The 25772-nt window shown below is 49.5% G+C and overlaps 2 protein-coding genes across 3 annotated transcripts in view; both read left to right on the plus strand.

Moving 5' to 3' along the window:
- The window catches only part of LOC147725289 (uncharacterized), a 39360-nt gene extending 25750 nt beyond the window's left edge, over positions 1-13610 (plus strand). Inside the window, exon 4 of the mRNA XM_086964592.1 lies at positions 13129-13610. Within this exon, the coding sequence (XP_086820718.1) occupies positions 13129-13610 (482 nt within the window). The remainder of the gene's footprint in view (positions 1-13128) is intronic.
- PDS5A (PDS5 cohesin associated factor A) overlaps positions 1-25772 on the plus strand; it is a 1517933-nt gene that overhangs the window by 459852 nt on the left and 1032309 nt on the right. The gene's annotated exons all lie outside the window — the stretch shown is intronic.

Genomic DNA, 25772 nt, shown 5'->3' on the forward strand with positions numbered 1-25772 from the left:
AATCCTAAAGATAATATTTGAATTTCGGCTGCATTTAGCTCAATTGTAGAGAGAATTATACCAGAATTGCTGCAGGTTGCATTGCCTATTGGGGCATTGCTTTGCGTCTCCGATTGTAATTCTTGCCCCGGATTTATACCAACATCCATTTGTTCCCGCAGCACTCACCACGCCACTTCACGGCATGCTGGGTCCTGTAGTCCACATGGCAGCCTCCAGTCGTCAGGTGAGCTGCATCATCAGAGGCGGGGGCGGAGTCGGATGTCACCCTATCAGTGGGCGACTGGACACTTCATTACTACGGCTCTCACTCACATCCCCACATATTTCTCTAGGCGCTGAAGAAGGCAAAACCCATGCCGAAATGCATCCGCCATTTAAAGAGAATTGCTTTAATAAAGATGCTTCCTGAACTCCCCCACGGGCCTCTGCTCTCTTCTTGCTGTTGGGAGATATATATATATATCTCCCAACAGCAAGAAGAGAGCAGAGGCCCGTGAGGAAGTTCAGGAAGCATCTTTATTAAAGCAATTCTCTTTAAATGGCGGATGCATTTCGGCATGGGTTTAGATAGATATATATATATTTTTAGCAGCCGTTGTTCGGGTATGAATTGCTGCCGGCCAGTAGTATATTGTTTTGTAGGGTTTCGTTTAGATAGCATTTCTTATCTGTGACAGGCCTGTGAAACGCTCCGATTCACAGTTAACTGCTGATGCACTTAAGAGTGCGCATTCAGTAGTGTGTGAACTAGAGTTTCCCTACTTTATTTTTCCTTGCAATATTATATAGTGCGAACTTGACAACATGGCATGAGGACAATTTACATTACAGAAGAAGACTTTCATTTGTGGTAGGCACGGGGAGACAAAGCGATTTGCCGGGGATCACAGGATGTTGAGCTGATGCCGAGATTCGAACGTAGCTCCCCAGCTCTAAAGTTCACAATTCTAGAACTTGTGGTGGGAGGTGTGTCTAAAAGTGTATGTCTGTGCTGGCCATCAATGAGAGAGACCTGTGCATTTTTCAAATGGGTGGTAAAAAAATATGAGTAAGTTGCTGGAGATGTGGGCCGCCGTGCCACCAATGTACTTACCGGGGGAGGGTGAACACCCATTATTCCGCAACTTTCTTTCCGCATACCATCACTCCGCATACTTTCATTACGAAAGTACCATGACTCCGCAATGCCATTATAACGCATGGCATTACATTTTATATGCTTTTACCACGCATACATTTACAACGAAATTCTTTGTAAATGCATGAATGGTAAAAGCATGTTTTAAAAAAATCTTTGGATAAGGTAAGTATTGGTATAGGGGTATATGTTTTGGGGTACTAAGGTATATGTTTTGGGGTCTAGACGCCGTACTCGTGCTGCCACCGATATTTGGAATATGAGATCTACTCGATTGTGTGACCGGACTTTGCCCTGACGAGGGACTCGATACCTTTTAAACTTGAGGTGTTACTTCTTCGTGGAACCTACTCTGAACTCCTAATATACTCCCTTATCGCACCACTTGGAACTGGTAGTCAGTGGTGTCGCCAGCTTCGTAATTACATGCGCTGCCCTGATGAAGTCTAAATGCATATACTGCTAATTAGACGAAATACGTGTTGGCTAGTAATCAAAAGGATTCTGTTGTGAACATTAAAGAAGACTGACACTTATCTTGGAATATGATGTTTTACTTTTGATTGACGGATTGTACAATATAACTGTTCAACTTTGCTCTGGATATATCGTGTTTATCCTATGTTTTGGGGTGCTTGGGTATTTTAAGGGTTCAGATATAGTTTTGGGTTTTGGGGTACAGTGGTATTTTTAGGGTTCAGGTCTAGGTTTGAGGGTACAGGGGTATTTTAAGGCTCCAGGGCTAGGTTTGGGCTTTGGGGGTAGTGGTATTTTTAGGGTTCAGGGCTAGGTTTGGGTTTTGGGGTGCAGTGGTATTTTAGGGTTCAAGGGTAGGTTTAGATGTTGGGGTACAGGGTTATTTTTAGGGTTCAGGGGTATTTTTAGGGTTCAGGGGTTGGTTTGGGTTTTGGGGTACAGGGGTATTTTAGGGTTAGGTTTGGGTTTTGGGGTACAGAGGTATTTTAGGGTTCAGGGGTAGGTTTGGGTTTTGGGGTACAGGGGTATTTTTTGGGTTCAGGACTAGGTTTGCGGTACAGGGGTATTTTTTGGGTTCAGGGCTAGGTTTGGGGGTACAGGGGTATTTTTAGGGTTAAGGGATAGGTTTGGGTTTTGGGGTACAGGGTATATTTATAGGGTTAAGATGGGTTCGTCTTTAAGGGTGTTGGGGTATTTTAAGGAGTAAGGGTGGGTTATGATTATGAGGTACAGGGGTATTTAAAGGGAGCAGGGTGGGATTAGCACACAATATGAGACATGGCATGAAGGGTGGAACGTACCACACGCCCCCAGCGTTTGTCACTCCCCCAGGGCACGCCCACAGTACAACGCAGGCACGCCCACAAGGGACTACTTTGCTGGCACAGTTCTTTTGCCTTTTAAATGTATATGGTGGGCGTCTGCATAGCCTATGTCCTTCTGCTGCAACTGCCCTTTCCAACGCTGTATTGGGTGTTGTGATTGGTGCTGTGGTTCCTGAGATTACACGCCTCAAAGGTTTGGGCTCTCTTTATTATATTAGTATGGATATATATGGATATATATGGATATATACAAATGCAGCCTTCCATAAACCAAAAGCTGAGTAATGCTGTTAGAACTCTTTGCACATATACACAAACCAAAGAAAATAGCAGGAGAAAAATAAAGCATATTTGAAAATGCTTTAATGCACAGCAGAAAACATATTCCTGCAAAGAGGAATGAAAGCATTGCCAGCTCACAGGCTCATTGTAGAAAACATAGTGTTGAAAAGCTAACCCATATAACTACACAGAAAATAACTGCCACTACCGTGCCATTAAGGGAGCCATGACCCCTAGATTCCTATCATGCCTCAGGGGGTGACAATCTGCAAGAAACAGGTTAGTATTAGATTCCTTACCTTAAAATATCCCCAGGCGTCAGACTGGATCCGGAAATTTTTGCGTAGCAGTACCCTTGCACGTCGGTAGGCGTCATCTGCGGGTCAGTCGTCGGCGCCGTGATGACGTCGTGGGAGTACTTAGATGCCGCCTCCTCGGGCTGATGTCAGTTATTCTTTTTTCCGCGCCAGCAGCGCAGATCTGGAAAAAGTGGTACATTAGTCACTTTTTGACTAACTTTTTTGAGATCTTTTAGATCAATTCTTCGAATCTCCGACTCTGATCGGTGGCAGTTGGGATGCCAGGTTTTAAGCCTTGTGGGGACTGCGACCGACTGATGTTGGTCACCGACCCTCACCGTCGGTGCCTCCACTGTCTCAGTGTTGATCATGACGAGAAGATCTGTTCCGACTGTCGGGCCTTAACCTCAAAGGCTAGGCGGGAGCGGTCCTGCAAGCGGCTGGAGTCTGGCAGTCGGCCCCGGTTCGGACGGAGGTCGAGGGACCGGTCGCGAGGGCGGAGCCATCATAGCTCCGGGAGTCAACAACATTCCTCGGGGTTGAAGTCGTCGTCAGGTAAGCACAAGAAGTCGAAGAGACTTCATCACTCTTCCGACGCTCGCGCGATGCAGCCGGGAGTTCGGGTGACTTAGCCCACGCGGCTCCGTCGGAGTCGCGGGCGTCGTGACCTGCCCCATACTCTCCGGTCCCTGGGCAGCAATCAACGCCGGAGGAGATCGAGCGCTTCCTCATGGCCATGAGGTCCCTCTCTCCTCCGACGGGTCCTGCGGCGCCTTTGGGCCCAGTGAACCCGTCTGGGGGCCCTAGCAGGTCGGGTGCTTTGGCCTGACGCCGCCGCAGGGCCCCACTGGATCCGCTTCTGGATCCGGATCGTCGCCGTCCCCAATACCTCCCTCGACCCGGTTCTGACGTCGGAGCGGCGCCGCTGGGTGCCGCTCTCGACGCCGCTTGGGGACTTCTACTTCAATGAACCGGAGTTCTACTTCAATGAACCGGCCTCTTCCTTTGAAAACCCTGATTATCAGGAGATGGGTGATGAGGAGTATTGGGAGGGGTCTGAGGACCCTCTGACACGTGAGTGTCAGTCCCAGGAGGACTGGACAGGTGGACTTGGGGATGCCAGTGGTCTGGACTGTTTGCCAGACACTGGTTTTGTCTCACCTTCTACCGTGGCTTCGGAGGAGGCGGGCAGCCAAGGCCTTGGGCCTTGAGCTCCCCGTCGCGGCCGTGAGGACTAACCTCTTCACTGAGGTCCTTAAGCCGCAGTCAAGCTCAATAGAGCCTCTACTGCCGTTTATGAGGCCTTGACTGACGTTCTTTTGGGCACTTGGTCCAGGCACGCTACAGGCCAGCCTGTGGATAACGTGGCCAGACTCCACCGCCTGGCCCCGGGCCACCCTAGTTTCCTGTCCACCCACCCCACCCCGAGAGCCTGGTCATCCAGGCCTCTAATTCCCAGACCGCATTCCCGTCGGCTCCGCCTGATCGGGAATCCAAGAGGTATGAGAATCATGGAAAGAAAATATTCTCCCTTAGTTTAGGACTAATGTCTTCCAACACCGCATGCCTCTTGGGCCGTTACACCCACTCCCTGTGGGACACGGTCGCGGACGTGCTGCCACAATGCCCGGCGGAGGTCAAGGCTAAACTCGCCCAAGACCTTGCGGAGGGTCGAGATGCAGCACGTGCCTGCTAATCTGACCCCCAGCCTAGCTGTTCTCTCTCTAAATTGACATCCATGTACTTTAGGTGCATTTACCAATTGGTATTGGGTCACTCTTGTAAGTCCTTGTACTGTGTACCATAGGTACCCAGGGCATAAGTGAACCCTAGGCCTACCAGGGGCTGCAGCATGCATTATGCCACCCCTGGCTGGCCATCCAAATATGACACAACTGGCTGATCAATCAGCTGGGGCAAGGTGGTGTAATCACCCTTTGCTTTAGATATAGTATACCTATATCTAAACCTAAAATGGACATATATACTCCTATAAGTCATTCCTATGGCAGGCCTTAACAATCCTGGAGGCAGAGTGCTTGGAATTATGTGAGATGGTGCTCTAGCATGAGCTGAGCCTGTCTGCAGCTTTCGGAACCAAGTTTTTTAGCTGTTTCCATGATAACGCTATACCATATACACCATATACTCTTAAGTGCATTATAATCCTCGCGATTATTGCTAACTTTGGCATAGCATTATCAAAACATGTTGAGTAAGGTTTCATACGAATTGGAATACCACTCCCACGCCAATTCTGGCGACGGGGTAGCATTCCCCCCTTCTAGAGGGACACGACATGTATGTAACTGTGAACCCCGGTTAAAGTTAACTCAAGCCTCAGCATCACAAAATGGATGCTGCCACCACAGACACTAGTCTGACCTCCTGCTGCTGGTAGTCCTTCCTGCGAGGGAGGCCGGGACAAAGGGTTTCCTGCCTTGGGAGGTGCTAGCACCACCCCAGACAGGAGTTTGTGTATTAGGTAGGACAGGCCTGAAAGGAATGAGACATGCCTGGGGCACACAAGGTGCCCTGTGCATACACCGGTTCAAACCAGTTGCTGGGGCACTCCAGCCCTAGCTCTGGCGCGAAACCAGATAAAGGATAGGGGGTGTAACCACCCCCCATCCTGGTCCCACCCATAGGAGGGACCTAGTGATAATACAGCCCCCGTTAGCAGAATAAAGGTAGGAGCGGGTCCCATTCCAAATTAGATTATCCTGAATTGAATCTACAAGAAGAAACTCTGGACTTCGACGTTCTGCTCCACAGAAGACTGAAGAAATCTCCCTTGTGGCCAAGGAGTGACCACTCTTCACAAGCAGGCACCATCAAGCGTTCCAGCAGTTCACTTTGTCGTCTTCCCGAGTGGAACCAGACTTCAGAGCCCGACGAGACCCGGACTTCCAGACCTCTCCGACCTCAACCTACATCTGCAGCACAGCTGAGACCCGTGGGTGCGACGAGACACGTGGGACTGGCTATCTTGAAGAAACTGCACTTCGCTTCCAGCACGACTTCTGAGGTATCCTCTACGAAGTGCTTTGGGGATTGAGAAGCCCCAGCCCCGAGCAGCTCCTGCACAGATGATCAGCCCTCCAGCATCCACGAGATCTGCGTGGGGCCCTTTTGCTTGATTGCTGCTCGACGCGTTGTCTGGTCACTGGCCGGCTGGCTAGTGGCCTCCTAGGCGACGATCCTTGAAATCCACACTGCTGGTCTGGTTGCTCCAGACTGGCCCTTGCTTCCCTGCAAAGGAGAAGCACTCCGGACCCTCCTGGTCCGCACCAGTCGCCGATTCCACTCAACGCGTGGGTTTCCTTTGCCAAGGCCTGTTGACTCCGAATCCGGAACCAACACCGCCGACAGCGAGAGCCTGCGTGGGACAGCTCGTGCCTCCATCCTGGTCGTCAAAGACACCACCTGGTCCACGTGGCTGCAGAGTCAAGCGTCCACTCTTCACCTGATCGCGACAGCATCTGGTTCCTTCCTCGTTCCACTCCAGTCACTGGCTAGTGACTTTGAAGATTGTCCCCTCTGCTTTCAGGTCTTCAGCTTCCTTGATCCACCCTTGGATCACACCGGACATCTTCCTCCTGGTCGCCTGCAGCATCTTTTCTTTCAGGCTCCATAGACTTCAACGCAGAAACCCGACACGACTTCGCACCTATGCACCTGCAGCCCGTGGATGAGGTAACACAAGCATTTCGGTGCTCAAGGGTAAATTGACTCTCCTAGTGTCCAGATCCACAGTCGTTTTAGTCCTATCTAGTCAGGATTGTCCGTACTCACCTGTTTCGTAAACTGTACTGTCCATTGACTTTGTTACGCATCTCGCGTGTGAGTTCACTCTCTGCACACGCGTTCCGTGGGCCTCCTATTACTTACCTAAAGTTAGGATAGTGTAGTCCCAGCGATCTTACAGCCTCTGGACAGCTCCATTCCTTCTATCGACTTCCTTATACCACTTGTTTAGTATATGGTTTGTTGCGCCACTAGGGCAACATTGTAACTCGTGCAACGTAACGTATTTTTCTTAAGAGTTTTGTCATGTGCTTAGCCCTCTGACCTCATAAAGAGTTCAGAGGTGTATGTTAGTTAATAAATATCTTGTTTATTTTCATAACTACCTGTGTGGTGTCCTTTCATTCGTTATTCAAGGGATTATATGTGGTAAAACAGCTGGCTTCACATGCCAAAAGAGTTCAGCCTAAGACTGCTTTGTCCATGCTACCATTAGGATAGCTGGTCTATAAGGTTGACTTACAACCAATCACCATAAGGGTTGTTTGGACTGATTCAAGGTGATCACTAGAACTAGTGAGCATCATATATCAGGCCAACTTCCCTTGCTCAACCAGAGCACGTAGTTGTGACTGACTCGTCCCTCCAGGGCTGGGGAGGCCACATGGGAGAGGCGGAGATCAAAGGCCTCTGGTCTCCGGCGGAGTCCCGGCTCCATATCAACCTTTTGGAGCTGCGGGCGATTCGTCTAGCACTGAAGGCATTCCTCCCCTCTGTCCGGGGGAGTGTAGTGCAGGTGTTCACGGACAACACTACCGCCATGTGGTACTGCAACAAACAGGGCGGGGTGGGGCCGTGGACCCTCTGCCAGGAGGCTCTGCGCCTTTGGCAGTGGCTGGAACATCAGGGTGTGACCCTGGTGGTTCAACGCCTGGCAGGTTCTCTGAACGCCAGGCGGACGAACTCAGCCGCCGGTGCATGATGGATCACAAATGGCGTCTGAACTCGGACGTGGCGCAAGGTCTCTTTCTGCAGTGGGGAGAGCCTTGGTTAGATCTATTCACCACAGAAGAGAACGCGCAATGTCATCAGTTCTGCTCGTTGAAATTTCCAAGGCGGCACTCGCTCAGACGCTTTTCGTTGAGAGTAGAGTTGCGGTCTGTTGTACGCCTTTCCGCCTATACCACTTCTGCCCAGAGTGCTGAAGAAGATCAGGCGCAACCGGGCCCAAGTCATCCTTGTGGCTCCGGACTGGGCACGAAGGTACTGGTATCCCGAGCTACTCAGTATGTCAGTCGATCCCCCGGTTCGTCTGCCTCTTCGGGAGGACCTTCTGTCGCAGCAGCAGGGGACGGTCCTCCACCAGAACCTGTCCAGTCTCCACCTCCATGCTTGAAGATTGAGCGGCGACAGTTGAGGCCATTTGACTTGCCTCTTGAAGTCTGTAACATCATTCTGGCTGCCAGGCGTCCCCCCACAAAGCCGGTATACGCCTGCAGGTGGAACAGATTTGTGGCATGGTGCATAGCATAGGCTGTGGATCCTCTCTCTGCCCTCTTTCTGAGGTTCTTCTCTTCCTTCTTTCTCTTGCCCAGCAGGGCTCTGCTCTGGGCACTATCAAGGGCTACCTTTCTGCCCTTTCAGCCTTTCTAAGGCTGCCTGATCAACCATCTTTGTTCAAGTACCCTATTGTAACTCGTTTTCTGAAAGGCATCACACACACATGTTTCCACCTGTTCCGTTTGTGATGCCTCAGTTGGACTTGAACCTTGTTCTTACATATCTGATGTGCGCTCCCTTTGAGCCACTTCACAGCTGTCCTGTCCGCCTTCTTACTCTAAAGACTGCTTTCCTGGTTGCCATCACCTCTGCCAGGAGAGTGAGTGAGCTCCAGGCTCTTTCATCCAAACCTCCTTTCCTTTCTGTCCATCCGGACAAGGTTGTGTTGCGGACTAGACCTACTTTCCTGCCCAAGGTTGTCACGGCCTTCCACATCGGGCAGTCTATCACCTTGCCCACCTTCTTTCCGCCTCCGTATCCCTCAAAAGACGAAGAGCGGCTCCACCGTCTGGACCCAAAACGTGCCCTCTCGTTTTAACTTGATCGCACTCGCCAGTTCCGGGTGGATAACCAACTCTTTGTTGGTTACGTGGGTGCTAAGAAGGGACGGGCGGTGCACAAACGGACCTTCTCCCGGTGGGTCGTGTTGTGTATCAAGGCATGCTACTCCTTGGCTAAGAAGGAGCCTCCTGTTGGGCTGAGGGCCCATTCCACTCGTGCCACGGCAGCTACTACTGCCCTTGGTCGGGGAGTCCCCTTGCAGGACATTTGTCAGGCAGCTACATGGGCCTCGCTGCACACGTTTGCAAGACACTACTGCCTGGACAGTCAAATCCAGAGGGATGACTTCTTTGGCCGTTCCGTCCTCCAGGACTTTCTGATGTGATTATTGGTTCGCAGACCCACCACCGTGGTTGGTATTGCTGGGGTATCTATTCTAAGGTAAGGAATCTGATACTAACCTGTTTCTTTCAGATGAATAAGTTACTTACCTTCGGTACCGATAGATCTGTAAGAAACAGTAGTTTGTATTAGATTCCTTACCACCCCACCCATCCTCCCCGTTCTGCGAACCGATATCTAGGGTTAAGGTCATCCCCTTTCAGGGCCCTAGTTTCAATGGCACCAGTGTTGGTTCTTGACATGGCTCTGCGAGGAAAAGCTGTGTCTAAGAACTGACGTTTGCACGCGGAGGCAGCATCTAAGTACTCCGTCGTCATCACGGCGCCCACGACGCCGACAAAGGACGCGGAGCCGCAGACGACGCCTACCGACGCGCAAGGGTACTGCTACGCAAATGTTTCCGGATCCAGTCTGACGCCTGGGGATATTCTAAGATAAGGAATCTAATACGAACTACGTTAGGTCAGTTGTTCTTTCCGGCTCCTTCAATCAGGACACTGGTTAATCAGCTCTCTTTTTTCTGTTTTTTTGTCAGAAATTATTTGATTTTTTTACTAAAGTCTCTTTTACTTTGACGTCTTTTACTTGTTGGAGTAGTATTTAGCCATTTTTTAGAGAGTTGAGCTTTTTTTTCACTCAAAAATGCCCTCTCTTTTTGACTCTTGCCCTTCTTGTGGTAAAAAAGGCGGCAAAATCAGACTCCCATCTTGTCTGTATTCTATACCTTCCTGAAGATCATGTTCCAAAGACTTGCCAACATTGTCAGTCCTTGTCAAAGCGTACTTTGAAAGACAGAGAACGAATTTGTCTTTAGGGAACGGCTGAAAAAGGAATTCATCTAGAGGCCGGTCTCCGGTGAGGCAGAGGAAAAGGAAAGTCAGATCTTCCCCCAGAAGTAAGATTCCGATCTGCTCTTCATCAGTGCCAAAAATGCCCCCACAGGCAAAATAAATGTCGACGAGAAGACCTTTGACGACTGGCCACCGTCGGGAGAACACTGATCGTCGTCCAAGAACAAAAGTACGTCACACCCTCCGCCACAGTCAACCCTGTGACAATCGGCATTGAAGAGTAGTTCTCCGTTGATGCGGGATCGCACAACGTCGAGAGATATCTCTCTGTGTTCGCCGTCGACACAGTGTTTGACGTCGAGACATGCTTTGCTGGAGGTATGGCGATCGAAGTCGAAGCGGACATCTCCGTTGACATCCAGGCGGTGGTCAACTTTGAGAGCCAGATCTGAATTCACAGGCAAAGGACTCATCTAGACCGAAAGCAAAATATCCGAGGCGGTGTTTGACGTCGAAACAGCGATCTCCATTGACGTCTACGACCTCTGCCGTCACACACTTATCCGTGGAGTTCTGATAGATGCTCAACATCGAGAACGAGATCAGAGTGATCGAAGGATCCGTTGTCAAGAAGGTTCTTTGTCGATACACACTCCTTAGTTTAGGTTTCCCAAGCGAACAACGTCGAGAGCGGGATCCGTGAAGTCGAAGGGTTCGACAGCGGGGGGAGTTTCCCTGTCGGCACAGCATCACTCGACGTCGAGAAGGTCACTGTTGAAGCGAAGATCTTGCTCAAAAAGCTCTCTAGTGCTGGTGACGCATAGCCATTCGACATCAAGACATTTGCCATCGGCGTCACGCCGTTCCTCACACTGTTCCACTTCCAGAGAGCATGCAGAGCCTTCTTTGTCACCCAAAGTCTCTTCTCATGTGATCTTGTGAAGCTCATCTTCCCCGTATTCAGAGTGACAAGCACGGTAATCTCCTACACAAGGGCATAGCTCGCCTTCTGTTCATCTTTCTCCAAGACTGCTTCTTCCCACCCGCCATTGGCAGAAAGAATCTGTAGGAAAATCGCTACGGCCTAAGGATTATTCCAGTCCACTGCATAGGTCGCCACTAGCACGGTTGGTGCAAGCTGTAGACAAGACACCTGCTACTCTGCCCATCCCCTTCTTGGTCATCCTCTTCAACTAGATCTTCTAAGGGGGATTATTCACCTACCCTCTCGGACAATCCTCCACCAAGAGTATTGCCTATTGATGACATCAATACCTTCCACGATGATTCTTTCCAGAGGAACGTAGAAACTGAATATACAGATGTCTGCACCACAAACATTGAGTCAGTTCTATTCGAAACTGGATCAACGTTCTGTGTCTAGACCCTTGCTCCCACTGGTTCCTGGTCTCCTTCAACCGGTGATGGACATTTTCCTCACTCCTTCATCGATCAAATCTGCTCCTGCGAGAATCTAGAAGAAATATAAGCCTGCTGATCAGTATCCCCTATTTCTAAAATTGGTTCCTCCACCTGACTAAGTGATCATCGCAGCAGCGAAGAAAACACATGCAGTCTCCTCTTCTTCCTCAGTTCCTCCAGACAAGGAGAGTAGAGCCCAAGATTCTTGGGGGAGAAAGGCATGTAGTTCAGCGGCGGCCTCTTTTAAAGTGTCTAGTGCTGCAGCCCTGTTGGGCTGTTATGACAGATCCTTATGGGATTCCCTCGAGCACTTTAAAGACAAACTGCTGAAACAGGATCGCCAGGATTTTGCTGAGATTCTCCAGGAAGGGGAGCTGGTAGCCAATCAAGTGATCAGTAGAGCAGCGAGAGGGGCTTCTCCAGCTGCGCATTCAAATGCGCATGGAATATGTCCCAGGAGGTCTTCCTGGTTACGTTTAATGGCTTTGAAACCTGAAGCCCAGCAATGCATCTTAAATCTACCTTTCTCTGGCAGCTCTCTTTTTGGCACCCACACCGACGAGGAGATGGCCAGGATGAAGGCTGAGCTGGACACGCTAAAGGCCGTAGGCTTGGAAAAGAAGAAAGAATTCAAGCACCGATACAGGCCTTACAACCACAAAAACTACCATCAGACGGTTCAAACCACTCAATGGTCGCAGAGACAATTCCAACAGTCCAAATCTCATTTCCAAAGCCGTAGATCATCCAGAGGCAGAGTAGGACAGCAACAGCAATCTTCCACCACAACCATAGCCTCAGGAAAGCAATGATTTTCTGCTTCCTCTAGTGTCGCTGCCCCCTCCAGTGGGAGAAAGTATCTGAAGTCATGTAGCAAAGTGGCGCAACATAACCAAAGATCAGTGGGTGCTAAATATACTGAGCAATGGATATGTGCTACTTTTCCACCAACTAAATCTACTATGTCAGGAGGTTTTGATGTTTCTACAAAAATTGACCATAGAAGAGGTTCCTCCAGCTCAACGAGGAAAAGAAATCTACTCTACTTATTTCCTTGTGCCCAAAAAAAATACCAAGCTCACACTTCAGACCTACCTGTATCTTCGATCTCTGAACAAGGTCATTCAGAAGGAGATGTTTCGTATGTTGGCGCTACATCAAATATATCTGCACCTGCAGAAAGGGGATTAGATGTGTTCGATAGACCTCAAAGATCCATACTTCCACATACGGGTTGCTCAACATCATCGCATATTCCTGAGATTTATGGTAGGCTCCAAATATTACCAGTTCAGAGTCTTACCGATCGGCCTCAAATCTGCGCTGAGAGTTTTCATGAAATGCATGGCAGTGGTGGCCACATCTTTACATCTCCAAGGCCTGTTCATGTAATCCGTATCTGGACAATTGGCTGTTGAAGGGTTCATCACCCCAAATGGTGAGGAACTGCCTAAACTGCTTGGGCCTTCATGTGAACATGGAAAAATCGGTCCATCAGCCCACTCAAACTCTCCATTATCATTTTGTATAGTCCAAATTGCAGCTAATCAGGCAACCGCACCCACCAGAATGTTCTGCCCAGAGGCTCAGGCAATCAGATTTTCTACCGCACGTCATGTGAAGGGAGTCTCCCTGAGCTCTGCTCAGTACTTCACTTTTCTGACTGGATTTCTATCCTTTAGGATGTCATCTACTAAAAAAATCTCTCTTCAGGCCTTGTGAATCTTGTGGGAAGCTCCGGCTTTTTTCAGAAGATCCCCACAAAAAGTGCATCTACTGCCGTTATCCTGATCATGAGGTGAGAGATTGTAAGATCTGCACGACTTTCCCTCAGAAGACCCTCAGAGATAGGGAAGGAAGCCTACTCCTGTGGCTGCAGAAGATTAAAGACCAGGATAACCCTTTATCTGAGGTGGGAAGTTTGGCTTCAGGGTCATCTGTATCCTCCAGAAAGAGGATGGCTGAAGATCTATCTTTTCCCGGGGCTAAGGTGTTGAGGAAAGTTCAACACTCCAAGGGCTCTGGCTTGCCTTCTGCAAAAAAGGCTTCTCCACCTTCTAGACTGTCATCTGCATCACCCCCTAAAAAGACTGGAAAGTCTCTGGCATCTAAAAAGCTTCCTGGGAAGATTTTTCCTCAGAAGAAGACCCTGCCCTCGACGTAGTCGTCAATTGCTCCTTTGTCGACGATTATCATCGTCGACGCTACTTCAACGTCAACAGTCACCTTCTCATCGCCAATGCCAAAGATGATGATGATGATGTCGTCAGCCTCTTCTCCGTCGACGCTGGTCTCTGTTTCAGACCTATCTCGTCGACGAAGGTAATGCCATCTATCGGTGACGCTATGTCGTCGGCGACGAAGGGAAGAAAGATCTCGCCAACGAGTGCTCCGTCGACGAAGACCACCTCGGCAATGGCTAAATCGTCGACGCAAACTACCCTATCTACGGCTACCTCGTCGACTTGGACTGGCTCGACGTCAGCGATCCCACCGTCGACTAAGACTACCTGGCCGTCGACACAAAATGTGTCGTCAAAGGTATCGTCGACGAAGATTACACCATCGACGAAGTTAAATGTCTAGTCGACTCCATCTCCTTCGATGACGGCAAGACCGTCGACGCCTCTTCAGTCAACTTCTCTAAACTGCAAGTATGGTCCTCCACACAGTCCACAGACTCTTTTGCCCCACCGGCTATGATGTCTTCTTTGCTTGAAAGACATGGCTCGTCATTGCAAGCTCTATCACCACTTAAATTGCCTGAACAATTGCTGGATTCTGATGACGAGGAGGAGCAATCTGATGTAGACGACAGGTTCCGCACAGCTACAAGTCCGTCTGAATTGCTCATTAAATATCAGGAGGAAGATCAAGACAAGGAACAGTTCTCTGAGCCTGTGGATCAAGCTCCTGCCACGATGCCCACATCACAGATGCCTTTGGCCCTTAATAATTTGCAGTTCATGTTAGACGATTACTATCATTGTTTCCCTCCATCTGTGTCGGCGGGGTCTCTCCCATCAACTCCCATGCCTCAGGCCTCTGCATCTTCTTTGAGATCTCCAAGACCACCTTCTCCAGCGCCAAATCACCATTCTCAGGAGACTAACACCATGGATGAAGATAGAGAGGAAGGAGAGGTGGATGACAAATCTGTTCTGTCGGAGTGGGATGAGTACCAAATTCATACGCCATCACCTTCTGCTCCAGCTACGGCTAACTCCCCTCCGATAGACATCAAACTTTCATCTCCTGATGGAGAGAGCTACTAAAAGATTACTACGATTCAGAAAAGGGGGTGGTGATGATGAACAGAGTGTCTGAATTAAGCAGACCACTCTTACCCAGTCCAAAGATCAGGGCTTGATCCATCACCGCTCAGAACCTGGCTATATGCAAATCAGTCTGTCCTGGCCCAGTGCATCATGGGAACAGGGCAGACTAAACTACCAAGCCAATTCTTCACCAGAAAGGAGACAAGCTACCGGGGACCGGTTTCTGGCATTTCAGCCGTCTTCGGCCCGGCTTGCTTGAATCCTGATGGTGCAGTGAGAAAGGGACTCATGTCTGAGTATACCCTGCCACACCTATAGTGGCCAAAAACGATTCAGAAAAGGGGGTGGTGATGAACAGAGTGTCTGAATTAAGCAGACCACTCTTACCCAGTCCAAAGATCAGGGCTTGATCCATCACCGTTATTTATCTCACTGCACCATCCCAGCTCAGAACCTGGCTATATGCAAAAAGAGCAACTAATCCCAATGGAAACAAAGAAAGACGATTGCTTTCTTTATTTATGCTTTGGAGGACCAACCGCGAAGGCAAATCAAAACTATTCCCATCATTGACTTCATTTGGAAGGAAGGTTTAAAAATGATGGCAACACCCAATTCTGTTCCTGCTGTCTTGCCTCGGTTAGACAAGAAGTATAAGGCACCGGACAACTCTCCTGCATGCCTAATAGGACAACCTAAGGCTGATTTGGTCGTCGCCCAAGCGGCACAAAGACTGGCCCGGAACCCCTCTACGCTTATATCTGCTCTACCAGATAGAGATGACAGACGATTGGATTCCATTGGGAAAAAGTTCTCCACGATGGCAGAAACAACTGTGCGTGCCGTGAACACTCTAGCGATATTAGGGAGATACAACAGGCAAATGTGGTCCGACATCTCCCCTATGTAGAAAAGTTACCAGAACCTGCAAGATAGGAGGCGAGGCAGATATTGCGAGAAGGTGAACTTACTTCAGCAGAAATGATCGACGCAGTAGATGTGGCGTCTACAGGATTCAGGCAGCTACCGGGTGCAGCTATGTTGAGGAGGCAGGGATGGTTAATTCCATATCTTTTCACCTGCTTTTGGCGCTGACATCAGCTAGGAGGGTCAGCGACATTCAAGCATTTACGGTTAAGTCACCTTTTTTACAGTTCACTTCCAATTCAGTGGTGCTTCGTACCAATCCCAGCTTCATTCCTAAGGTACCTACGGATTTTCACCTTAATGAACTGATAATTTTGAAGGCTTTTTTTCCAAATCCTCAAACAACGGCCGAAAGAGCCTTACATTCCCTTAATGTCAGGAGGTGTCTCAAGTCCTATCTTTAACGAATTGCTACAATTCGGAAGTCAGATCAGCTATTTGTAGCATATGGAAGATTACGTCAAGGTTATTCTGTATCCAAGCAGACCATAGCACGTTGGATGTCTGTGGTGATTAGTCTGTGTCATCAGCAGGCGGGAAGGCCTTGACGGACAACCCCGAGAGCGCATTCTACGAGAGCAATCCCCTCATCTACCGCGCTCTTTGCTGGTGTGCCTCTTCATCAGATTTGCAGAGCGGCAACCTGGTCCAGCAGACACCCTTTTACCAAATATTACTGTTTGGATGCTTCAAGTGATGCAGATACGTCAGTTGGACGAGCTGTTTTTCTCAATCCTTTTTAAATGAGGTGAGCCTCTGTTCTCCCTCCTCCACTTGCTCTTTTTAGAGGCTTATTTACATGCTGTTATATATCTTGACCTAGTATGCATATGTTAGCACTAATGCATTTATATATGTTTATGATATTACTTCTGCTTCTTTATTAGATGTATACTGTGATACAAGTAGCGTCTAACGAGCATTATGTTATGTACTGCTATCTACTCTGATTCAGGCATGTGAATCTATGAAAGACACCCCAAATCCTGGAGAAGAACAATAGTTATTACCTGTAATCTGTGGTTCTCCATTATTGGTGTCTTTCATAGATTCACATGCAACCCGCCCACCTCCCCTCAGAGGCTGTTTAGGCTATGTTTTGTTTCACTCCTGTGCGAGAAAATCTGAGAGCCTGAGCCTCTGGGGAGAACATTCTGGTCAGTGCTGTCGCCTGATTGGCTGCAGTTGAGACTATACAAAATGACTGGGATAGTCATGAGTGTGGAAGTTTTTGCTCTTGTAGCTTAGGGATACTTTACTTTCTGGTTGGTTATTGTAGGAGAGTAGGGTCTGCAATCCTATGATCACCCCAGATTTTTGCTTTTTGCTTCACTGGTTTACGACTTTCCCTGGCTGTGGGCCTGCTAATCAGACCCACAGCCTAGCTGTTCTCTCTCTAAATTGACATCCATGTACCTTAGGTGCATTTACCAATTGGTACTGGGCCACCTTATCAGTCCCTGTACCCAGGGCATAGGTGTACCCAGGGGCTGAAGCATATATTATGCCACCCCTGGCTGGCCATCTAAGTCTGACACAACTGGCTGAACGACAGCTGGGGCAAGGTGGTGTAAACACCCTTTGCTGTAGATATAGTATCCCTATATCTAACCCTAAAATGGACAAATGTATTCCTATCAGTCACTCCTATGGCAGGCCTTAACAATCCTGAAGGCAGAGTGCTTGGAATTATGTGAGATGGTGCTCTGGCATGAGCTGAGCCCGTTTGCAGCTTGCGGAACCAAGTCCTAATAGCTGTTCCATGATAACACGTACCATATACTCTTAAGTGCATTATAATCCTCGCGGTTAAATGCTATCTTTGGTATCGCTTTATCAAAACATGTCGAGTAAGGTGTCATACGAATTGGAATACTAACCCCTCGCCAATTCTGGCGACAGGGTTAGCATTCCACCCTTCTAGAGGGACACGACATGTATGTAACTGTGAACCCCGGTTAAAGTTAACTCGAGCCTGAGCATCACAAAATGGATGCTGCCACCACAGACACAAGTCTGACCTCCTGCTGCTGGGAGTCCTTCCAGCGAGGAGAGCTTGGACAAAGGGTTTCCTGTCAGGGGCGGTGCTAGCACCATCCCAAACAGGGTTTTGTGTATCCCAGGTAGGCAGGGCTGAGAGGAAGGTGACTGCAAGTGGCACCCCGGTGCTCACTGTGCATATGCCGGCTTGAACCAGTTCCAGGGGCACACAAGCCCCTGAGCTGGGGAAAGTCCGGACAAGGGAGAGGGGTGTAACCACCCCCCTCCTGGTCCCACCCATGGGCAGGACCTAGTCGCGTGCCAGCCCCTTTCTTTAGTATAAAGGTAGGAGCGGGCCCCCTTCCCAAATTAGATAATTCTGAATCTTGACTACTTTCCACGAAAGAACTCTTGAACATTTCTGAAGACTCTCCCTTGTGGCTAAGGAGTAGCCACCCTGCACCAGCGGGCACCATCTAAGCGCATGCGGTTTGCTGCAAGTCCATCCTCCGGATCAAGACTGCCCAGCTCGACGAAACCCGGATTCCCTGGCATCTCTGACCTCTACCTACATCATCAGCCCAGCTGAGATTCGTGGGTGTGACGAGACCTGAAGGGACCGGCCATCTTCAAGACTGCACGACGCTTATCCAGCACGACAGCCGAGGGATCCTCGAGTGAGTGCTTTGGGGTTTGAGAAGCCCTAACCCTGAGCAGCTCCAGCACCGAAGTCCAGCCCCCCAGTATCCACGAGAGGGGCCCTTCTGCTCTTTGCTGCTCACCTCGTTGTCCGGCCACTTGCCTGCTGGCTTGTAGCCCTCCTGACGAGGAACCACAACACTTCCATCGCTGGTCTGGTTGCTCCAGACTGGCCCTTGCTCCCCTCCAAAAGAGGAGCACCCCGGACCCTCCTGGTCCACTCCAGACGCCATTTTGAGTCCACCGCGTGGGCTTGCCTTTGCCAAGGTTTGTTGCCCCAATCCTGGGTCCAGCATCGCCGACAGCAGATATCTTCGTGGGACAGCTCGCACCTCCATCCTGGTCGCCGACAACGCCTCCTGGTCCGAGAGACTGCAGAGCCCAGCGTCGCCCACTCCCCTGGTCGAGGTGACTTCATCCGGTGCCATCCTGGTGCCCACCTAATCACTGGCTAGTGATTAAGAACTGAGTCCCCTCTGCTTTCAGGTCGTCTCCATCACCGATCCAGGCTTGGATCACAACGAACTTAATCACTTGTCGCCTGCCAGCAACTTCTTCTTTCAGGCTCCATAGACTGTAACGAGGATTCCCGACGTCTTTTGAACCCTATGCAGCCGCAGCCCCTGGGCTAGGTAACCTGAGCATTTCAGTGCTCCAACATAGGTTCACTATCTAAGTGTCCAGATCCTTTTTCGTTTTCAGCCTAACTAGTCGGATTCGTCCGATAACAGTAATTTTACGAAATCTAGCATACATAGACTTTGTCCTGCATCCCGCGTGAGAGTGCACACTCTGCATCCGATCTCCCTAGGCCTCCTGCTCCTAACCTGAAGGTTCGGTAGTGTAGTCCTAGCGATCCTGAAGCCTCTGGATCTTGTTACTTACCTGCTAGTATTTCGAATTCCACTTTTGTAGTATATGGTTTTTCGTGCCCCTCGGGCATTTGTGTAAATTGTGCAACTTAAAGTATTTTCGTAAGAGTTTTGTTGTGTGCTTAGCTCCGGGTCCGAGATCAGGGTAGACTTGTTCTAAATAAATATCCTTTTATTTTCATAACAACTTGTGTGGTGTCCTTTCACTTGGTGTTCAAGGGGTATATGTGATGGTATAACAGCTGGCTTAACACGCCCTCTAGAGTTTAGCCTAAAGACTGCTCTTGTCCATGCTACTAGGATAGCTGGTGTTTAAGGTTGACTTACAACCAATCATCAATAAGGGTCGTTTGGAATGATACACAGTGATCACTAGAATAGTGAGCACTACATATTTTTTTCACAGTTATGACTAAGGTTTTTTGGTTATTATGTGCATATTATTGCTTTTTTATGTACCGTGGGACTCCCGTTCCGACGACGGGGAATGATTCAGGCATGTAAATTTATGAAAGACACCAATACTAGAGAACCACAGATTACAGGTAAGTCACTATTGTTCGTATCTTGGATGAGAACCGCCTTAGTGGTTGCCCGAATGGTGATGGATGTAGAACTTCCACTTTTGCATTCATGGATGAATCAACAAGCTGGCTTCCCAGGTTTTCATGTTGGACAAGCCATCACCCCTCTCGCTCTCTCTCACTCTCTCTTCCTCTCCTCCTTCTCCCTCCCTCTCCCTCCCTCTCCCTCCCTCTCCCTCCCTCTCCCTCCCTCTCCCTCCCTCTCCCTCCCTCTCCCTCCCTCTCCCTCCCTCTCCCTCCTTCTCCCTCCCTCTCCCTCCCTCTCCCTCCCTCTCCCTCCCTCTCCCTCCTTCTCCCTCCCTCTCTCCCTCTCTCTCTCATACATAGTTATCTATCTCTCTCTCTCTCTCTCTCTCTCTCTTATACATAGTTATCTATCTCTCTCTCTTATACATAAAGGGAATTTTGAGCAGCCCTCTTCATCCATTGGTCTCTTAAAATCTTCATAATTTGTCTCTACCCACCACAGCGTACAGTCGGTCAGTCTACTTAATCCAATAGCTTTTCTTTACTGCAAGAACCTTCAGTCTAATCAGCTCTGCAGAGCATCCTGAAAGGGATTGCACTTTTACTCTTTTTCTAGCATATGCTTGCAACCATTGGATGACTGCATTTTTTTACGTGATGGTGAGTTAAAATGGGGCTGGGAGTACCTGAAAAAGACTTTTTTCGAGTCAATCGACGCATATGCGAGAAACCTATTGACTGTTTAATAATTCCAAATGACTGACCCATTAACAGGGGACATTATACCCCAATAAGTGCCAGTTACACCGCTTTTAACTGAGGCAGGAGACCCCCAGAATAAAGTCTTTTTCAAGTACTCCCAGCCCCATTTTTAACTCACCATGTACACTTTATCTGGCCCCATACCCGCACTTCACAAAATGGCTGTTGGATAAAAGATCTCTGAAAAAGTGCCCCTCTTTGATGTGAGCCCGTTGGGTATTGCACCGCCGACCCAACAAGGAGCAGCCCAGATGATGAAGCATGACACCTGCAAGGGTGTGTGAGGGCATTAAAATCCAACTAATAGATTTCCCCTGTAGATCCTAGTGAGACACAGTGGGTCCCTATTCCCGAGTGACTTTCACAACCCCTACTAGAGGAACAGTATCACAATCCTTTTTTTGACGCTTTGATTGGGGCACCTGGTTGTGCTGGACCTCTAACTTCTGACACGTGGAAATAGCCCCCCATTCCTTCTCCTTACCCTACTTTGAAAATAATGATAATTTTATGAGGCCTTGTACCTCATCTTTGGGCAGTCCAGCTCTGCTGGTGTGCCTTTGGGCGCTGCAGAGTCAGTTGGGGTCCTCAGACCTTCGATGCTGGCTGGGCTTGCCCTGGCTCTGGAGGGCCCCCGTGAATCAATTATCGGATCCGGACCAGACCGCCGATGGTAGTTTCATCTCGACCTTCCCCAGTGTCGATCCTGGCGGAGACGCCTCTGGCGCCTATCGTGCCCCAGTCAGTGTCGACCCCATCCATGTCCCTGACTTGGACATGGAGCTAGACCGGCCTCGATCAATGTACCAGTAGGTGGTGAAGAGGACTTTGAGGGGCTGCTGGATCCTTTAACTGACCATCTTGAAGAACCCATGGACTGGCGGATAGACATGTGTGAGGCCAGTAGGTTGGACACTTCCCCTGACACTGGCTTGCTTTCTCCCCCTACCTTGGCTATGAATTGAATTGATAAAAATGTATAATGCGCAGAACAATAACCCGCAGGTATCAAGGCGCCTAACAATACAATCAAAATTGAGACAGACGTCCTTACATATAGGCTTGTCGGAAGAGACTAGTTTTTAGGGCAATGCGGAATTTCTGTAAAGATGGAAGGGATCTCAGGTCAAGAGGAAGATCATTCCACCATTTTGGGGCTAACGTGGAGAAAGCCCTGCCACCCCATTTAGCTCTTCGTACGCGGGGGGCTGTCAGAAGCAATTTCCCGGAGGAACGCAAGTTCCTACCGGGAATGTAATGGGAGATGATAGACCAAATACCAGTGTCGCTATTTTTAGCGATGGCTCTGTAGGTCATGCAAAGGACTTTGAACCGGATTCGAAGTTCTACCGGTAGCCAATGCAGCGTTTTCCTGGCCGCAGTGGCTGAGGAGCGTCTGGGAGTATCCAGGACAAATCTGGCTATGGCGTTTTGGACCACCTGTAAGCGCTGTAGGTGGCTCCGGTTTAGCCCAGCATACAGCGCATTACAGTAGTCCAAACGAGAGCCAATGAGTGCGACGGCTATTTGCTTTCTAGCCTCCAAGGAGAGATATTTCCTGATCCTTCGCAGGGTGTGAATCAAGCCCCAGCAGGTGGAGACCGTTCTACTCACCTGACTGCTCATATCAAGGGCTGGATCTATCATCACCCCAAGATTCTTAGCAGATGTTGTGGGGGAGGGACATATTCCTAGTGAGTCAGGCCACCAGTTTGCTGACCAGATGTTTTCTTTCCCCCCGAACACCAACACCTCAGTCTTCTCCCCATTCAGTTTAAGAGAGTTCTGAATCATCCAGTGACCAACCGCCTCCATACAAGATCTAAACTTGGAGGCGATAAGCTCATCTGAATGGGGGAGAGAGACGAGTATTTGGGTGTCATCTGCATAAGACACTACCTCCATCCCGAAAGATCTTATTAGCCTGGCTAGTGGGGTCACATAGATGTTGAAGAGGGTCAGACTAAGCGCCGACCCTTGGGGGACCCCACACAGCACTGATCGGGATGGAGATAGGAACTCTCCCAACTTGACTCTTTGTTCCCTCCCAATAAGGAAAGAAGTCAAAAGATCCAAGGCAGCGTTCCTCACCCCCACCTCCCTCAGGCGAGATGTAAGCACTGAGGGGGAGAGGGTATCGAAAGCCGCTGTTAGATCTAGTAGGACCAGGAGGGTGGTCTGGCCCCCATCTACTGTCGTGCGGATCTTATCAAGCACGATGGTGAGGGCTGACTCGGTGCTGTGTTCCCTCCTGAATCCATGCTGGGAGGAGTCCAAACATCCCGAGCTTTCCACAAAGATAGCGAGGTGCTTGTTGAGATGTGCCTCAAGCATCTTCGCTGGGGCAGGAAGCAGCGAGATGGGACGAAAGTTTTTTAGGACCTCCGGGTCAAGGGGGGCCTTTTTTAACAGGGGTTTCACTACCGCCTTCTTCCACTCCGTAGGGAAAATGCCATCTCTGATGGCTAGATTCATTATTTCTAGCAGCGGTGGTAAGAGTCTCCCTACACTGCTTGATGATTTTCAGTGGGCAGGTATCCAGGGGAGAGCCAGATTTGATCTTATTGAGCAGGATCTCCAGATCTTGTAAGGCCAGCGGAGGAAAAGAGTCCAAGGTGCACAGTGGGGAGATGTCTGTAGCAGTCATATTCATCTCAACCCGAGTGATGGACGCACTGACGCAGACTCTTTGTTCCTCAAGAGCCAAGTGGATATCCTGTATTTTGGTGTGGAAAAAGGAGGCTATCCTGTCACATAGGTCCTGCGAGGGAATAACAGGATCAGGGGCTCGCAAGTTGACTAAAGTCAACAGTTTTAAAGAGCTCCTTCGGCGAGGACAGCGAGGTGGTCAGGGTTACAAAGTAATCTTGTTTGGCCTGTGTAATCTCGGCTTTATATTTCCTAACAAGGAGTTTATGTGCTTCCTTGTTCTTGGGGTCACAGCTAGCGTGCCAGAGCCTCTCCTTTCTCCTCACTTCTTGCCTAAGAAGTCTGAGGGAATCAGAGAACCAGGGGGCAGATGGTCTCTTTCTGGCTCGGCGGCGGGACTGTACTGCGGCCAATTTATTCAAGGCCTCAGTGGTGACCTGTTCGAAATGGCCGACTGCAGTCTGTACGCTGTCCAAGCCAGTGACAGAAAGGCTTGCAGCCCAGGGCACAAAGGAATCACTGCTAAGATTCCTGAGATTTCTGGCAGTTTTAATTACGTGATTCCCTCTTTTACAAGAGTCCACCCTATGGTATTCCAGAAAAAAAAGGAACCGCAAGATGATCAGACCAAGATAGGTGCATCGGATCCTTGATGGTCAGCCGAGAGTCATTGGAGAAAATGCCATCCAAAGTATGGCCTGCCCGGTGGGTGGCTCCGCTAACTCGTTGCGTAAGTCCACATGACTCCAGCGCCTCGATGAGACATGATGTGTCAGATAGATCATGTCGTTCTAAGTGATAATTAAAATCACCTAGGATGGAAACGTTTTGTTGGCCAAAATAAGGTTCCAGGGCCTGGAGAAGGTTGTGCGTAAAGTGAGTTCTCGAGCCAGGTGGTCGATACACTAAGATCCCATTAAAAAAGGGGCATTGCGCTTCCTTTATTGTGAAGTAGAGTGCTTGAAAGCTATCCGGAAAGTCTGGTATAGGTACAAAATGGCATTGCAGGTGGTCTTTGTGAAGGATCGCTAACCCCCCTCCCACTCGACCCTGTCTATCAAGTCTGACCAAACAGTACCCTTCTGGGACCGCCTCGATTAGGTCAGGGTCAGAAGAATCCTTGGCCCATGTCTCCGTGATGAACACTATGGTAGGTGTTTTATCCAATACTAGCTCTTTAAACATTATTTTATTCTTAACAAGTGAGCGGGCATTAAGCAAAATGCCTTCTACTCCTACTATCTTATGGCTGGAAATGGCGGGGTGGCCAGAGAGGATATTTAGGGACGGGATTGGGAAACCTACGCGCGAAGTAGCAGCCGCAATGAAGGGGGAGGAGACCTATTGGTCCCTGCCAAACCCCCCCCCCCCCGGTAACGCCCCTAAATGGAGTATTCTGATAGATACATCTGCCTTGTGGATTTCTCATCTTGTGAATATCCCCCTGCGTCAGCAACGTTCAGAAAATTCTTAGTAGGTTTCTGGGATCTTCCGTGATTCAGATAGTAACTTGTTACTATTTTGTGTTACTGTTTCTCTGTCGAGTGTCTGTTCTTCGTCGAGGATGTCGTTGAGGAAGACTGGGTTCAAACAGTGCAGATCGTGTGCTAGGATGATGTTGATTACCGATCCGCACGACGATTGTTTGTGGTGTCTTGCATCGGACCATGATGTCAAGAGCTGCCGATCCTGCTACAAGATGAACACAAAGGCTCTACAAGAACGTGAGGCGAAACTTCTGCTGGCCAAGGTGAAAGGAAAAGAAGCGGGAAGGTCTTCGAGGTCAACATCTAGACGGTCGAGGTCGAGATCGGCTTCGAGGTTGAGGTCCAGAGTGCCGTCGAGGTCCAGATCGAAGTCTGCTTCGGGCTCCTCGAAGAAGAAGCACAAGAGGAGGAAGCATAGCTCAAGACATCACTCTGGCAAAGAGTCTTCGGATTCGAAGAGGAAGTCTTCTCGTAAACATCACAAGGACTTCGTGTCACCTTCACCTGAGCGATCTCGTGAGGTTTCCCCGGATCCGGAGCAAGAACCGAATCCGGATTCGCATCATTCTTCGGCACATGAGGAAGAAGAGGAGATTCCTCGGGCACCGACTCAGGTGGTAAACCCAGAGGACCAAGAGGGCCAGGAAGAACCGATGCCGGAGCAGCCTGCTTCGGAGCAGTCAATGGGTTCGTACCCTCCCTTTCCTGGTCCTGGACAGGACCCCTCACATTTCCTAAATGCCATGTTTGGCGTTTATACAAGGGCAATGTACCCCACTGGTGCACCAGCTGCTCCCATGGTTCCGTTGTCTTTTAACTTGGGTGTCCCTCAATCTTACGCTCCGGCACCTTTTATGCCGACGCCTTATACACCTTGGCTCGGTACAGCGCCACCGAGGTCATCGACTCCGCACACGGCTTCGCCGGCTCCGGAGCGACCTCGAGAACTGGTACGATGCCGGTTCGAGATTCTCGTCCTTCAGCTGTCCCGGCTCCTCGTTCGACGCCGACTCCGTCGGAGTCACCACTGGATCCGACGACTTCGATTCGTCTGGAGTGGTCGAGGTGCAGAGCTCAACGCCTCATGGAGGAAAAGGAGTACGAAGATCCTGAAGTAGAGG

The sequence above is a fragment of the Lissotriton vulgaris genome, chromosome 3_2, assembly GCF_964263255.1.
Source record: "Lissotriton vulgaris chromosome 3_2, aLisVul1.2, whole genome shotgun sequence".
NCBI lineage: Eukaryota > Metazoa > Chordata > Amphibia > Caudata > Salamandridae > Lissotriton > Lissotriton vulgaris.